Source organism: Somniosus microcephalus, chromosome 5 (genome assembly GCF_052327205.1).
Source record: "Somniosus microcephalus isolate GS21.2 chromosome 5, FLI_Smic_1.0, whole genome shotgun sequence".
Taxonomy (NCBI): Eukaryota; Metazoa; Chordata; class Chondrichthyes; order Squaliformes; family Somniosidae; genus Somniosus; species Somniosus microcephalus.
This window is the reverse complement of record NC_140991.1, coordinates 92,682,174-92,699,784: the sequence shown is the minus strand read 5'-3', so window position 1 is coordinate 92,699,784 and position 17,611 is coordinate 92,682,174. Positions and strand designations below refer to the sequence as shown.

Sequence of the window (17,611 nt, the reverse complement as noted above, 5' to 3'; positions counted from 1 at the left end):
TGAAGTGATTTTTACATATTCCTGTGTTAGTATTTTTGATATGTCTCCTTTATAGTCTGTCAGTTATTTGATTTAAATCTAACCTATGGAATACAGCCTTCAACGGTGACCAGGAATTTGTGTTCTCCCTGCATCCCACCCTTTATTGCAGTAAATTCTGCACTCAACTTTACTTAGGCATTTCCAACATATCCAGTCTCCTTTGAATGGCAGAAGTGTCAAACACAAAACCAGAGTTACACAGACTAAAGTAGGAAGTCACACAACACCAGGTTATAGTCCAACAGCTTTATTTGAAATCACAAGCTTTCGGAGCGCTGCTCCTTCTTCAGGTGAAGTGGAGAAATGCATAAAGACACAGCTTATATAGTCAGAGAATCATGTCAAATGTTTACAGGTAACCTTTCCAACTGCCATTTATCACACCTCGGCAGAGAGATAATCACAGCAGTCAATGGTGTGAATGGTGTCCAAACAGGTCAGTCAGGGGAACATTACATCAAAGAACAATGAGGTGGGGTCACAAGGGGTCAAATATTGCAGATGCTGGGGTCTGTATGAAAAACAAAAAAACAGACAAAAAACATTTTTTTTGGCTGGAAATCACAGCAGGTCCGGCCGCATCTGTGTAGAGAGAACAAGCCAATGTCGACTCGAGTCTGGATGACCCTGCATCAGGTGGGGTTACATGTAGCGTGACATGAACTCAAGATCTCGGTTGAGGCCGTCCTCATGGGTGCGGAACTTGGCTATCAGTTTCTGCTCGACGATTTTGCGTTGTCGTGTGTCTCGAAGGCCACCTTGGAGAATGCTTACCCGAAGATCGGAGGCTGAATGTCCCTGACTGCTGAAGTGTTCCCCGACTGGGAGGGAACACTTCTGCCTGGTGATTGTTGCGCGGTGTCCGTTCATCCGTTGTCACAGTGTCTGCATGGTCTCGCCGATGTACCATGCTCCGGGGCATCCTTTCCTGCAACGTATGAGGTAGACAACGTTGGCCGAGTCACATGAGTATGTACCATGTACCTGGTGGGTGGTGTCCTCACGTGTGATGATGGTATCTGTGTTGATGATCTGGCATGTCTTGCAGAGGTTGCTGTGGCAGGGTTGTGTGGTGTCGTGGTCGCTGTTCTCCTGAAAGCTGGGTAATTTGCTGCGAACGATGGTCTGTTTGAGGTTAGGCGGCTGTTTGAAAGCGAGTAGTGGAGGCGTGGGGATGGCCTTCGCGAGGTGTTCGTCGTCATCGATGACATGTTGAAGGCTGCGAAGAACATGGCGTAGTTTCTCGGCTCCGGGGAAGTACTGGACGACGAAGGGTACTCTATTGGTTGTGTCCCGTGTTTGTCTTCTGAGGAGGTCTATGCGATTTTTCGCTGTGGCCCGTCGGAACTGTCGATCGACGAGTCAAGCGTCATATCCCGTTCTTACAAGGGCGTCTTTCAGTGTCTGTAGGTGTCCATCGCGTTCCTCCTCGTCTGAGCAGATCCTGTGTATTCGCAGGGCTTGTCCATAGGGGATGGCTTCTTTAACGTGTTTAGGGTGGAAGCTGGAGAAGTGAAGCATCGTGAGGTTGTTCGTGGGCTTGCGGTAGAGTGAAGTGCTGAGGTGTCCGTCTTTGATGGAGATTCGTGTGTCCAGGAATGAGACTGATTCTGAGGAGTAGTCCATGGTGAGTTTGATGGTGGGATGGAACTTGTTGATGTTATCGTGTAGTCTTTTCAGTGATTCTTCGCCATGGGTCCATAGGAAGAAAATGTCGTCGATGTATCTGGTGTATAGCGTTGGTTGGAGATCCTGTGCAGCGAAGAAGTCTTGCTCGAACTTGTGCGTGAAGATGTTTGCGTATTGGGGTGCGAATTTGGTCCCCATGGCTGTTCCGTGTGTTTGGGTAAAGAACTGGTTGTCGAAGGTGAAGACATTGTGGTCAAGGATGAAGCGGATGAGTTGTAGGATGGCGTCTGGAGATTGGCTGTTGTTGGTGTTGAGTACTGAGGCTGTCGCAGCGATGCCGTCATCATGGGGGATACTGGTGTAGAGTGCCGAGACGTCCATCGTGTTGAGGAGTGTTCCTGGTTCAACTGGTCCGTGGGTGCTGAGCTTCTGTAAGAGCTCAGCACCCACGGACCAGTTGAACCAGGAACACTCCTCACCACGATGGACGTCTCGGCACTCTACACCAGTATCTCCCACGATGACGGCATCGCTGCGACAGCCTCAGTACTCAACACCAACAACAGCCAATCTCCAGACGCCATCCTACAACTCATCCGCTTCATCCTTGACCACAATGTCTTCACCTTCGACAACCAGTTCTTTACCCAAACACACGGAACAGCCATGGGGACCAAATTCGCACCCCAATACGCAAACATCTTCACGCACAAGTTCGAGCAAGACTTCTTCGCTGCACAGGATCTCCAACCAACGCTATACACCAGATACATCGACGACATTTTCTTCCTATGGACCCATGGCGAAGAATCACTGAAAAGACTACACGATAACATCAACAAGTTCCATCCCACCATCAAACTCACCATGGACTACTCCTCAGAATCAGTCTCATTCCTGGACACACGAATCTCCATCAAAGACGGACACCTCAGCACTTCACTCTACCGCAAGCCCACGGACAACCTCATGATGCTTCACTTCTCCAGCTTCCACCCTAAACACGTTAAAGAAGCCATCCCCTATGGACAAGCCCTGCGAATACACAGGATCTGCTCAGACGAGGAGGAACACGATGGACACCTACAGACACTGAAAGACGCCCTTGTAAGAACGGGATATGACGCTCGACTCGTCGATCGACAGTTCCGACGGGCCACAGCGAAAAATCGCATAGACCTCCTCAGAAGACAAACACGGGACACAACCAATAGAGTACCCTTCGTCGTCCAGTACTTCCCCGGAGCCGAGAAACTACGCCATGTTCTTCGCAGCCTTCAACATGTCATCGATGACGACGAACACCTCGCTAAGGCCATCCCCACACCTCCACTACTCGCTTTCAAACAGCCGCCTAACCTCAAACAGACCATCGTTCGCAGCAAATTACCCAGCTTTCAGGAGAACAGCGACCACGACACCACACAACCCTGCCACAGCAACCTCTGCAAGACATGCCAGATCATCAACACAGATACCATCATCACACGTGAGGACACCACCCACCAGGTACATGGTACATACTCATGTGACTCGGCCAACGTTGTCTACCTCATACGTTGCAGGAAAGGATGCCCCGGAGCATGGTACATCGGCGAGACCATGCAGACACTGCGACGACGGATGAACGGACACCGCGCAACAATCACCAGGCAGGAGTGTTCCCTTCCAGTCGGGGAACACTTCAGCAGTCAAGGACATTCAGCCTCCGATCTTCGGGTAAGCATTCTCCAAGGTGGCCTTCGAGACACACGACAACGCAAAATCGTCGAGCAGAAACTGATAGCCAAGTTCCGCACCCATGAGGACGGCCTCAACCGAGATCTTGGGTTCATGTCACGCTACATGTAACCCCACCTGATGCAGGGTCATCCAGACTCGAGTCGACATTGGCTTGTTCTCTCTACACAGATGCGGCTGGACCTGCTGTGATTTCCAGCCAAAAAAAATGTTCTTTGTCTGTTTTTTTGTTTTTCATACAGACCCCAGCATCTGCAATATTTGACCCCTTGTGACCCCACCTCATTGTTCTTTGATGTAATGTTCCCCTGACTGACCTGTTTGGACACCATTCACACCATTGGCTGCTGTGATTATCTCTCTGCCGAGGTGTGATAAATGGCAGTTGGAAAGGTTACCTGTAAACATCTGACATGATTCTCTGACTATATAAGCTGTGTCTTTATGCATTTCTCCACTTCACCTGAAGAAGGAGCAGCGCTCCGAAAGCTTGTGATTTCAAATAAAGCTGTTGGGCTATAACCTGGTGTTGTGTGACTTCTTACATTTGTCCACCCCAGTCCAACTCCGGCATCTCCACACCAGACTAAAGTAGCTACAGTAATGAGATGATAACTACCTAGAGAAGGGGATAATTATTGTCTCAAAGTTAACATCTGTGACATGAAAGGCTTTTTTTTGGCATAAACTGTGTTGCCTCCCAGATTATGCCCATCTCTTCCACAACCCCATTTGAACCCTTCCAATAAGCTTTCTGTCATCAAAATGGCCCTAACCAAGTTGAGAATGACGTTCTCTGTGACTGACAGTGGTGTATTGTCCCTCCTCTTCCTCCGACATCTACGCAGCCTTCCACATAGTCTATCATACCAGCCTCCTTCAATGATTCATAATTTTCCAGCTCGATGGGGCTATGCTCACTTGGTTCGACCTTTACCTATCTGGTCATAATTTGAGCATCTTCGCAATGACTTCTCTTGCTATCGCTGTATCACTACCTCCAGAATTACCCAAGGATCCAACCTTTGTCCCCTCCTCTTCCTCATATACATACTGCCCCTTGGCAGCATCATCTGCATTTATGGGTCGGCTTTCACATATACACTGATGACACCCAGCTGTACCCCTTCACTCCTCTCTCGACCCTGCCACTGCCTCTGTGCTATCAGATTGCTTGTCTGACATCCAGTCTTGGATGTGCTGTGACTTCCTCCAACTAAACAATGGGAAGATTGAAAGCAGTGTCTTTGGCTTGTGCCAGAAGCTCTGTATCCTCACTAGCGACTCCATCCGCCTTTCCTGGTCACTGTCTCAGGCTGAACCACTGATCACAACCTCTGTTTCCTATTCAACTCCGAGCTGAGTATTATCCATATTATCTCCAACACAAAGATTACCTACTTCCACCACTGTAACATCGCCCAACTCTGCACCTACCTCATCACATCTGCCACAAAAGAATCATTCATAAATTTCAGATCATCCAAAACTCTGCTGCTCATCTATTATCCCAAACCAGGTCCCATTCGCCCAAACCAGGTCCCATTCGCCCAAACCAGGTCCCATTCGCCCATCACTCCATCTACACTGACTTGCATTTGCTCCCAGTATCCCAGCACCTCAAATTTAAAATGTTCATCCTTGTGTTCAAATCCTTCCATGGCCATGCCCCTCTCCCTATCTCTGTATCTTCATCCAACACACTATTCTTCTGATTCTGGCCTCTTTCCTTTAAGACCCTCCTTAAAACACAGAGCGAGAAATTAGGCTAGTTAGCACCCATTTTTTGGGGGCTATGAGTGCCCTTCCAGCTACAAAATAGCGTCCACAGTGCGTGTGCACACTTGTGTGGTGAATCGCATCACACGCCATATTGGTACAGGTATTAGCGCGCACGCAGTGAACGTCTGCCGGAAGTATGAAGAACAAGCAGATCATGACATCAATCAGTGTGCATCGCTGATTTGACGCCAGCGCTGCCATTTTGGAGCTCCATGCTCCAGCCAATGCCCTCTCTTAACCTCGCACAGCTGAACACATGTTCAGCAGCAGGAAGGACCCCCACCAGCGCTATTTAAAGGGATCATCAACTACTTACAGGTTAGTTGCTGCTTGATTTCTTCTGGATGTTGCTACGATTCTACAAGTGTTTGCTGCTTTCTATAGTTGTTTGAAGTTGCAAAAGTCTACAGTGAGTGGTGTGGCAGGTGCTGAAGGACTTTTTGATGACTTCAAGGCTTCTGCACAAACCAGTTGCTCCCAGACATGGGTGCACTTGTAGGAATTCCCCTTGGAATACAGCATGACTTGGAGAATGAGCAGTGGCCTCACAGAGCAGGACAAGCTGTTGGAAGGGGGAGGAGGAGGGGGAGAAGGGCTCTCAGCAGGAGGCCATATCTGCCAAGGGTGTTCAGGGAGCAATTCTACTACGTGAACCTCAGCGAGGAACAATGTGCGAGATATCTGCACTTCCGTAAGGACATAATCACTGCAATCTGCCATCTGCTGCAGCCACAACTCCAACCTCAGAGCAGGGCAAGGACCACATGAACTTCTATGAGTCTGGCTCCTTCCAGTCTGGAGCTGGAGATATTTGCAACATCTCACAGTTTGCCGTCCACTGTTATGTAAGTGCTGTCACTGAGGCTCTCTATTCAAAGAGAGCTAACTGCATTTAATTCTCTCTTGCCAGAGACAAGCGAGCAGAGCGAGCTCGCGGCTTTGCTAGGATTGCAGGCTTCCCCATGGTGCAGGGTGCCATTGACTGGAAGCACATCACTTTGCAGGCGCCACATGTCAACTCTTGAGATGTACCAGAACCAAAAGGGATTTCACTCCCTCAACGTCCAGCTGATGTGTGACCATAGGCAGTGAAACTCGCAGGTCAATGCCTGGTATCCTGGCAGCAGTCATGATGCCTTCATTCTGTGACAGTCCACTGCGCCAGCTGCATTGAGCCACCATGGCAAACCAAAGAGTGGCTACTCGGCGACAAGGGCTATCCACTGCCGACATGGCTGATTACTCCAGTGCGCAACCCACGCATGTGATAGAGCAGACCATTGGCTTGCTGAAACAATGCTTCCACTGCCTGAACCGCTCTGGAGGAGCCTTACAGTACTCAGCAGAGCGGATGTCAAGATTCGTGGTGGTCTGCTGCATGCTGCACAATCTCACCATCATAAGGAGACAGCCCTTGCCACCAGCTATATGGCAAGCAGCTGAGGAGCAGGAGCATGAGGAAGAGGAGGAAGGAGAGGAGGAGGATGAGGAAGGGAGGATGCAACCCAGACAGCCTCTTTCTGCCCGGGCTGTCTGTGCAGAACCCATCCGAGTGCGCTACCAGTAACTGCAACCCCAAATCCCCATTCACCAACAGTCCCCCACACCTTACCTTCCCTCTGTCACTGACCATCACGGCGTCTGCTTGGCCACAATGCAAAAATAAAAGCCAACACAAAATAAACATTCCAAACCAAATTTATAAATGAAATCACGCTATATTGCATACAAAAGTCAACTAATCACCCTTGTGCATTCCCTTAGTGCCTGTCTTCCGTGTGCCTTTGCCTGTCCTAGTGCTCCTATGCAGTGCTACCCCAGTGGCTGTAGCATGGCTGGTGGAAGGCTGCTGACTTTCAGTGGAGGAGACTGCAGATGTCCTTGGAGGGCGAACTTGAGCAGCTCTGGGCCTAGAAGGCCCGGCTGCAGACTGCACCATCACAGCATGGGCAGCAGCAGTCTGGGCTGGCTGGCTGACAGGCAACAGCAAGAGCACTGGCAGAGTGGGAGGACGAATGCTGTCATCCTGTGAGAGGACAGCAGGTTCGTGCACAATGGAGTCGCTGCCACTGCCCCGGGGCGGCACCTCAGCAATCCTAGTATTCTGTTCGAGGACATTGTAATCCACAGCCATGATGACAGCAGTCTGAGCATGCATGATAGCAAACTGAACTTGCATGACAGTAGTCTGAGCTTCCACTGCAGCACTCAGACGTTGGGTGGCTGCTGCTTGTGCTGTAATGGAAGTTGCGACATCCATCATCAGGTGAGGCATCAAGGTTGGTTCCATTAGAGTGCGAATGGAGTTGGCCACCACTTCCACGCTGGAAGGGATGGGCTCCAAGCCTTGTCCAAAGATCTGTGCCGAGTTGGTGCTGGACTCTTCCATGCTCCTTGACATTGAACGCAGGCTTTCTGGCAGTCCTCCCAATGCACCAAGCATTATATTGTGCATACCCATCAGCCTTCTTCTGTAGGCTGCCCCATCGAAGTCCTCATCTGAGTCATAGAATCATAGAATGGTTACAGCACAGAAGGAGGCCATTCATCCCATCGAGCTCGTGAGGGCTCTCTACAAGAGCACTTAAGCTAGTCCCACTCCCCCATCCTTTCCCCGTAGCCCTGTAATTTTTTTTCCTTCAGGTACTTATCTAATTCTCTTTTGAAAGCCACGATTGCATCTGCCTCCACCACCCTTTCAGGCAGTGCATTCTAGATCCTAACCACTCGCTGTGTAAATAAGTTTTTCCTCATGTCGCCATTGGTTCTTCTGCCAATCACCTTAAATATGTGTCCTCATGTTCTCGACCCTTCTGCCTATGGGAACAGTTTCTCTCTATCTACTCTTTCTAGACCCATCATGATTTTGAACACCTCTATCAAATCTCCTCTCAAACCTCTCTGCTCCAAGGAGAACAACCCCAGCTTCTCCAGTCTATCCACGTAACTGAAGTCCCTCATCCCTGGAACCATTCTTGCATATCTTTTCTGCACCCTCTCTAAGGCCTTACATCCTTCTTAAAGTGCGATGCCCAGAATTGGACACAATACTCCAGTTGAGGCCAAACCAGTGTTTTATACAGGTTCATCATAATTTCCACACTTTTGTACTCTATGGGATGGATTTTATCAATGGAGGCGTGTAGGAGGCGGGACTCCCACTTCTGGGGTGGTAGTCCCGCCTCCATCGAGTTGTGGCCAACCCACTCGATTTTCCCCTGATTGACCTTGTTGAGCCCGCCCAGCGGGCTCAGCAGGCCAATTAAGGGCCACCCGGCAACAGGTGACGTCACAGATTGACATTTCATCTGTCAAGAGCTTTGAGGATATGAGAAGGAGGATTAGGTATGAGGATATGAGAAGGAGAATTAGGTATGAGGATATGAGAAGGAGGATTGGGTATGAGGATATGAGGAGGATTAGGTATGAGGATATGAGGAGGAGGATTAGGTATGAGGATATGAGGAGGAGGATTAGGTATGAGGATATGAGGAGGAGGATTAGGTATAAGGATATGAGGAGGAGGATTAGGTATGAGGATACCGTCATTTTCAATTGATTCAGCCCCGCCGCTGACCACGGGCTCAGCAATTGCCGTTCCAATAATGGCCAGCACCGTCTCCTCCATGGGGGTTAGGACATGCAGGCGCGCCAATCCCCCAACGGGTAGCCCCTGCTGCCTCTGGTTGTGCGTCACCTTATCCTGCAAGAGAGAGGGAAGTATGTCTGTAAGTGTGGTGAAATCTGTTTGGGTAATGTGGTTGTCATGGTTGAATAGCTGGCAGTGTGTGCAATCAGTGAGATGTGGGTGTGAGACTTGCAGCAGTGCTAAATCCGAGAGGGTGAGATGAACCATATGAATGTTAGGTATGAGTCCTGATTGATAGAGATGGTTGGTAGGTGAGTGCTGAGGGTGTGGTGAATAGAGGAGTGTCTGAGGCTAGTGGTGCAGTTGGTAAGATATGGCATTTGAAAATGCATTCACTGACTTTGACTTGTCGTGTGAGGTCATTGAACTTCTTGCGGCATCCAGGTCCTCAGGGCTAGACTCCTGGCATTGATGTCCACGGCTATCTGCTCCCACTGCCTATTGTGTCTGGAGTGCCTCCTGCAGATATAAGACATCTCTCCTACTTTCCACTTTCTCCACCAAGGCCTCCAGTGCAGTGTCCGAAAACCTTGAAGCTCTCTCTCTCCCATGTTGTGCCATTCTTCACTGTTTCCCAGGTCAGATTCACTTCCTGCACGACTCCCAGCACCTACCCCAGTCACAATGCACCTCCCCTTTAAGAGGTAATGGCTAGTTTTAAGCTGTGCAGGTTAGCTTTAACTGGTGCTAGCAAGTTAAATATTGGTCCCCTGCTGATATGTCCAGCCAATGAACAGCCGGTTAGTGCTGGCTGGAAGCAGAGCTCATTCAAATGAGCAGGCAGCACGAAGTTGGCCTGCTGCCTGCATTGCAATCAACGGGCACTTGTTAATCATGCATCGCAATCCCCGTGCCCGTTTTCAGGGGCTATCAAATTTAGTCCCCACACTTCTTTGACTAAGATTTTGCTTACTCCTCCTAATCTTACCTTTGGCTCAGCATCAGTTTTACCTTTGTGAAATGGCAAGCTTTATTTGGGTAAAAATAGATTGCTGGATAGCAAAATACTTACCAACATTTCATTAAGCCACTTGTGCTATGCTCAAGTGCTGTGTTCCTATTTCGTGTTTTTATGCCTCTGTGAAGCACCTGGGATTGTTTTTCAGAATTAAAGGCGATATATAAATGCAAGTAGTTGTTCTTGTAAAGGTACTACCATGCTGCACATCTTTAATTCAATGTTTAATGTTTTCGGTTTCTGAAATGGATCCTTAGATTTTGTGTAGCAGGCAGGAATATCGCCGTACCCATATAGAAACATTAGGACATCTATCAAAGACTGTTCGCTCCAAAGCTTTTCAAGTTAACATAATATGCAAGAAATACATTCTGAAGAAGATATTTCAATTGCTTGTAGACTGATTCAGTTGGTACTGTATTCTAAGCTTGTACCATCAGTAACTTGTTGTATCTCAATGCTTCTGTACAATTAACTCGTAAATAAATTGTAGTTTTATCCTGAATATAACAATCTTATAGTGTGATATTCATCACCATTTGGCATAGCCAGGAGAGAAATGGTAGGTAAGCACATGGTTACCAGTGCGTAATAGTGTAACTAAAGAATATTTCACAACATTAAAAAAAAATTCATTCCTGGGATGTGGGCTTCGTTAGCAAGGCCAGCATTTATTGCCCATCCCTAATTGCCCTTGAGAAGGTGGTGGTGAGCCACCTTCTTGAAACGCTGCAGTCCTTGTGGTGAAGCTGCTCCCACAGTGCTGTTAGGGAGGGAGTTCCAGGATTCTGACCCAGCGACGATGAACGAACGGCGATATATTTCTAAGTCAGGATAGTGTTTAACTTGGAGGAGAACTTGCAGGTCATGGTGTTCCCATGCGCCTGCTGTCCTTGTCCTTCTAGGTGGTAGAGGTCGCGGGTTTGGGAGGTGTTGCTGAATAAGACTTGGCGAGTTGCTGCAGTGCATCTTGTAGATGGTATACACTGCCGCCACAGTGCGCCAGTGGTGAAGGGAGTGAGTATTTAAGGTGGTGGATGGGGTGTCAATCAAGCGGGTTGCTTTGTACTGGATGGTGTAAAACTTCTTGAGTGTTGCTGGAGCTGCACTCATCCAGGCAAGTGGAGAGTATTCCATTACACTCCTTAATTGTGCCTTGTAGATGGTGGAAAGGCTTTGGGGAGTCAGGAGGTGAGACACTTGCCGCAGACTACCCAGCCTCTTATCTGCTCTTGTAGCCACAGTATTTATGTGGCTGGTCCAGTTAAGTTTCTGGTTAATGGTGACCCCCAGGATGTTGATGGTGGGGGATTCGGCGATGGTAATGACATTGAATGTCAAAGGGCGGTGGTTAGACACTCGCTTGTTGGAGATAGTCATTGCCTGGCACTTGTGTGGTGCGAATGTTACTTGCCACTTATCAGCCCAAGCCTGAATGTATTCCAGGTCTTTCTGCATATGGGCATGGAATGCTTCATTATCTGAGGAGTTGCGAATGGAACTGAACACTGCAAGCATCAGCGAACATCCCCACTTCTGACCTTATGATGGAGGGAAGGTCATTGATGAAGTAGCTGAAGATGGTTGGGCAGCGATGTCCTGGGCTGAGATGAGTGTCCTCCAACAACTACAACCATCTTCCTTTGTGCTAGGTATGACTCAAGCCAGTGGAGAGTTTTCCCCCGAATTCACATTGACTTCAATTTTAGTAGGGCTCCTTGATGCCACACTCTGTCAAATGCAGTCAAGAGCAGTCACTCTCACCTCACCTCTGGAATTCAGCACTTTTGTCCATGTTTGGTTCAAGGCTGTAATGAGGTCTGGAACCGAGTGGTCCTGGCGGAATCCAAACTGAGCATCGGTAAGCAGATTATTGGTGAGTAAGTGTCATTTGATAGCATTGCCGACGACACATTCCCTGACTTTGCTGATGATTGAGAGTAGACTGATGGGGTAGTAATTGGCCAGATTGGATTTGTCCTGCTTTTTGTGGACAGGACATACCTGGGCAGTTTTCCACATTGTCGGGTAGATGCCAGTGTTGTTGCTGTACTGGAACAGCTTGGCTAGAGGCACGGCTAGTCTTGAAGCACAAGTCTTCAGCACGATGGCCAGGATGTTGTCAGGGCTCATATCATTTGCTGTATCCAGTGCGCTCAACCCTTTCTTGATATCACGCGGAGTGTATCGAATTAGCTGAAGACTGGCTTCTGTGATGGTGGAGACCTCAGGAGTAGGCCAATATGGATCATCCACTCGGCACATCTGGCTGAAGATGCTTGCAAACGCTTCAGCCGTATCTTCTGTACTCGCGTGCTGGGCTCCGTCATTGAGGATAGGGATATTCATGGTGGCTCCTCCTCCCGTTAGTTGTTTAATTGTTCACCGCCATTCACGACTGGATGTGGCAGGACTGCAGAGCTTTGATCTGATCCGTTGATTGTGGGATTGCTTAGCTCTGTCTATAGCATGCTGCTTCCATTGCTTAGCATGCATGTAGTCCTGTGTTGCAGCTTCCCCAGGTTGGCACCTCATTTTTAGGTATGCCTGGTGCTGCTCCTGGCATGCTCCTTTGCATTCCTGATTGAACCAGGTTTGGTCCCTTGGCTTGATGGTAATGGTAGAGTGAGGGATATGCCGGGCCATGAGGTTACAGACTGTGGTGGGATACAATTCTGCTGCTGCTGATGGCCCACAGCGCCTCATGGATGCCTACTTTTGATCTGCTAGATCTGTTCTGAATCGATCCCATTTGGCACGATGGTAGTGCAACACAACACGATGGAGGGTGTCCTCAGTGTGAAGACAGGATTTTGTCTCCACAAGGACTGTGTGGTGGTCACTGCTACCAATGCTGTCACGGACAGATGCATCTGCGACAAGTAGATTGGTGAGGGCGAGGTCAAGTAGGTTTTTCCCTCGTGTTATAATAGCAAAATACTGCGGATGCTGGAAATCTGAAATAACAACAGAAAATGCTGGAAATACTCAGCAGGCCAGGCAGCATCCATGGAGAGAGAAACAGAGTTAACGTTTAGTTCTCTCACCACCTGCCACAGTCCTAGTCTGGCAGCTATGTCCTTCAGGACTCGGCCAGCTTGGTCAGTAGTGGTGCTACCGAGCCACTCTTGGTGATGGATATTGAAGTCCCCAACCCAGAGTACATTCTGTGCCCTTGCCACCCTCAGTGCTTCTTCCAAGTGGTGTTCAACATGGAGGAGTACTGAGGGAGGGCGGTAGGTGGTAATCAGCTGGAGGTTTCCTTGCCCATGCTTGGCAGCATTGAGGTGCTGCAAACACTGACAAGCACTGCACAAAGGTGCACGTCTGCACCCAGGCTCACGCATGACTCCCTCCATATGCTTACGGAGGGAGTCACAGCACACATGGAGATTTTTTTCCCTTCCCATGAGCGGCAGAGACCTCCCCAGGAAATCAACGCAGTCTGGTTGCACATTGCACAGGAGGACACAAGCAGGGATGTCGTCAGGAGGACCTGGCTGCAGTGGAGCAAACCCTTCAATAATCTCAGTAGATCACGAAACGTTACCGCAAAGCCACACTCAAACTCACCCTGCTGTGCCACTCATAACATCCCCATCACTCTGCCTTCCATACTGTACTCCTGCATATCCTTACTCACACCAACCTACCTTGCACCTCCACCCATCCCTCTCTATCTACATTATCACTTCCCCATCTCGCTCACCCTCATCCTACTGCAAGCATACCAACTAACAACACACAAGGGTAGGCACTTGAGAGGTTTAGCCAATGTTCATGTGAAGTTTCTATTAATGTGTTGTTATGCATTGAAATCTATACTTTCAACACTTCACAGATCTGTGCGCACCTTGAGAAGTGTCTTAGTGAGTTCCAGTGAATGTTGAGACATAACTCCACCACCACCCCCCCACCCGCTATTGTGATGAGTGTGAAATGAATGGCTTGGACATTATAGGGATGCTTTATGGTGCTGGTGTGGGATGGTGTCAACCTGGCACATCATGTGGCAGCCAGGGTGTACAGCGTCAAGTGAAGTAAATCTAGCCATGGTGAGGCCATCGCTGGTTTCCCGGGCAGCAATGTTGTCAGGTACGGATGCCCTGTGTCCTGTGCAGCATCAGGTGATGGCGTCGAAGGTTGGTGTTGTTGGTGATGTTGGTATACCTGGTGATGTTGGTATACCTGGTGATGTTGGTGTTGGGGCTGATCGTGGAAGGATTCAGAGGACCAAGGTGTGATTTTTTTCAAGGGCACCGATGTTGCTGGAATAGATTGCAGCTGCAGGGGAGATGACAGAAGCGATCTGTCAATGGTAAGAGAGGTTGTTCCAATGAATTGCCACTGGATATACAGTTAGCTCTAAACACTTGCAAGCTAAATAAATCTCTATGTCTTACAAATGTAGAACCAACAGTTTCTGAGCTCTGAAACTAAACAGCTGCAACATGGTATCCTTTATATGATTTCTGCAGCTGTCAGGTTATCAGATAAATCAAAGCAGACTCAACTCATGCCAGGGTGAGCTGGCGTGTTCCCCGAGCAGCGGGTAACTCGTGGGGGAGCACGTAAAATTACAAGGCAGGCTCAAAATAGCATTTAATTGGCTGCTAACAAGACATTTAATGATCTAAATTGTCTCCCCCGCTGCTTGGTGTTGGGTCAGTTCTGCGCAGACAGACCCGACACCTGGGAGACTCGCGTGGAGGCGGGTTGACAGCGGGTTTCCTACCCGCTGTCAATCTTTGCTGTTTTGACAGCAGACCTGCCTTCAAATCCGCACTCTGAGAGCTGGCAAGATTCAGCCCTAGCTTTTTATTCCAAATTTTTATTTAATTAACTGAACTTAAATTCCCCAGCTGCTGTGGTGGGATCTGAACTCAAGTCTCTGGATTACTAGTCCAGTAACATAACCACTATGCTACCATACGTCAGTGTGCAGGTTTCACTTCATAGGTAATTGTATATGATTTTCATAAGAACATAAGAAATATGAGCAGGTGTAGGGCATTCAGCCCTTTGAGCCTGCTCCACCATTCAATAAGATCATGGCTGATCTTCTACCTCAACTCCACCTTCCCGCACTATCCCCATATCCCTTGATTCCCTTAATATCCAAAAATCCATCGATCTCTGTCTTGAATATACTCAATGACTGGGCATTCACAGCACTCTGTGGGTAGAGAATTCTAAAGATTCACAACCCTTTGAGTGAAGATATTTCTCCTCATCTCAGTCTTAAATGGCCAACCCCTTATTCTGAGACTGTGACACCTGGTTCTAGACTCCCCAGCTAGGGGAAACATCCTCCCTGCATCTACCCTGTCAAGCCCTGTAAGAATTTTGTATGTTTCAATGAGATCACCTCTCATTCTTCTAAATTCTAGGGACACTTGGCCTAGTCTCCTCAATCTCTCCTCATAGGACAATCACCCCATCCCAGGAATCAGTCTGGTGAACCTTCGTTGCACTCCCTCTATGGCAAGTATATGCTTCCTTAGTTATGGAGGCCATGACTGTACACAATACTCCAGTTGTGGTCTCACCAAGGCCGTATATAATTGCAGTAAGACTTCTTTACTCATATACACCAATCTAACATACCATTTGCTTTCCTAATTGCTTGCTATACCTGCATGTTAACTTTCAGTGATTCGTGTACAAGGACACTTAGGTCAACTCTGAATACCAACATTTCCCAATCTCTCACCATTTAAAAAATATTCTGCTTTTCTATTTTTCCTACCAAAGTGGATAACTTCACATTTCCCACATTATATTCCATATATTCCATCAGTTAAATTAATGGTCAGAAAAGTGTGCATTTTGTGCACCCAAATTTCTAGTGTCTTTTACGGAACTGCTAAAATTGTTGGAAGCCTGTATCATAATAATGATAAGTGTGAAAAAACTAGGGTTAGTTTTTATATTTTGTGTGTTTTTTTCAGTTAATTATTCATAAAATTAAGGTAGCTGATGAGAAATTAGTTGGAAACCACTTTTTGTTCATTTTTATTTTACTTTCCTTCTGATCTAATTTTTTCCCCTTTCTTTTATTTCTATAAATAATAACAGGGGGTCATTTGCTGGCTGCACTTCTAATGGGGAACCTTGCTCATTAGGAGTGTGTTTGGGAAATTTGCACACAAAGTGCACACTTTTCTAACCATTAATTTAAATGCCTGGAAAATCATATACAATCCAAATCGGAACATCCTGCCAGAAGCACAAAGTTGGAAAATTATCCCTTCTATTTTATCTTTCATTTGTTTTCTGTGTCTTCGGATCCTGCTTGTTTAGCCTCCCCATGCCTTAGGCTGAGCTTTTTGAAGTTGGAATCTTTCCTGCTCCAGATCTCTTGCATTTGTGCTTTAAATAATTTGTTTAGAATGGGTGTGACACTTGCTTGAAATACTGTCCTGTTAAATCCAACAATGGTGCTTACTATTTTTACAGTTGTGTAGGTGCAGGATTATATCCAGCAAGATTAGTATGGGTGAATGCCTAAATTTAATACAAATTGTACAGTGAAATATTTCACATTTTAACCTTTTAGTATTTATTAGTTAAATAGTAAACAATTGGATTACAATGGTAAATTATGCAATTCTAATTATAAACATGCACTACATGCTAAATGCTTCCATGGTAATACAGCCCATACACAATATTACCTTTTTGACACGGTCTTCGGACTGTTGGTCACACTGTGAATCATTACACTGATCTGCCCAGCCAAGTGCAAATGGAAACACTGTAAAAGGAAAGGCAGTTTTTCTAATGATATGTTTTTACTTTCTCTCGCAGAGATACATTGCTTCACCATAAACAGGGCAATCAAACGCCATTGACACCACTCATGTAAGAACACTGATCTAAATGGGAGGTTGCAAGTTCTTAGCAATATTCTCCACAGTGAGTTCCAATCTCAGCTATGTTCTGGGAAGGCTGACGTGCTGCTTCACCAATCCTACAGTTCACTCACCTCATCGTTGACCAATCGGTGCGTCACAGGCGGGACCTAATCCTCCAGTCTCCCTAAACGTCGCCGCCATTTTTTTTATCCCCACAGGGACACCACCAGCCAAACAGACCCCCACATTGCCACTCCGGGAGCTGCAGGTGAGTTTCCACACAGCGGGCGGGTCATCAGCAGCGGCCGACCGTCAACCGCGCCACCCGCGGGGGAGCTCAGCTCGCCCCTACAGCCCGGCCGGGCCTCAAGCGCTAGGCCCCAGACACTCAACCGGCGCGCCAACTGCAGCTGCTGGCCATCAACCGTGCGATCCCCTACGGAGCTCAACGACACGGGACAGACACTGGCACGGACACCGCGCCGCCCAAAATTGCCCTGGCAACGCCGGGCACCCCCTGCTAGTATATAATAATGTAGGCATCTTGTATCATTTAAAGTTACTTTACTAGTCAGAGCTTCTGGTGCCTGAAATATTCAGCTGCTTTTAAGTAAGTTCAGAAATGTATTTCTTTTCACAAAGGGAGAAAAATAGTTTAATAGCATTGTTATATTGCTCCAAAACTAAAAGAAAATTTTTCAGAAGAAATAACTATAAGAAAAATTACAAGAACTTGCATTTTTATAGTGCCGTTCACATCCTCAGAATAAACTGCTTTCCAGTCAAGGAATTACTTTTGAAGTAAGAGACAGCATTATTTTTGTAGGCAAACGCAGCAGCCAATGCGCATACAGCAAGGTTCCACAAATAAAAAATGTGTGAATCTGTTTGGGTGGTGTTGGTTAAGGGAGGGAAGTTGGTTAGTACACTGGAAGAGCTCCCTGATTTTCTTCT

At 47.5% G+C, this 17,611-nt stretch overlaps 1 protein-coding gene across 1 annotated transcript in view; it reads right to left on the bottom strand.

Moving 5' to 3' along the window:
• Nucleotides 1-17,611, bottom strand: part of LOC147117204 (zona pellucida-binding protein 2-like) — a 147,068-nt gene that overhangs the window by 59,232 nt on the left and 70,225 nt on the right. The window contains exon 6 of the mRNA XM_085987991.1: nt 16,478-16,557. Coding sequence (XP_085844117.1) covers nt 16,478-16,557 — 80 coding nt within the window. The remainder of the gene's footprint in view (nt 1-16,477; nt 16,558-17,611) is intronic.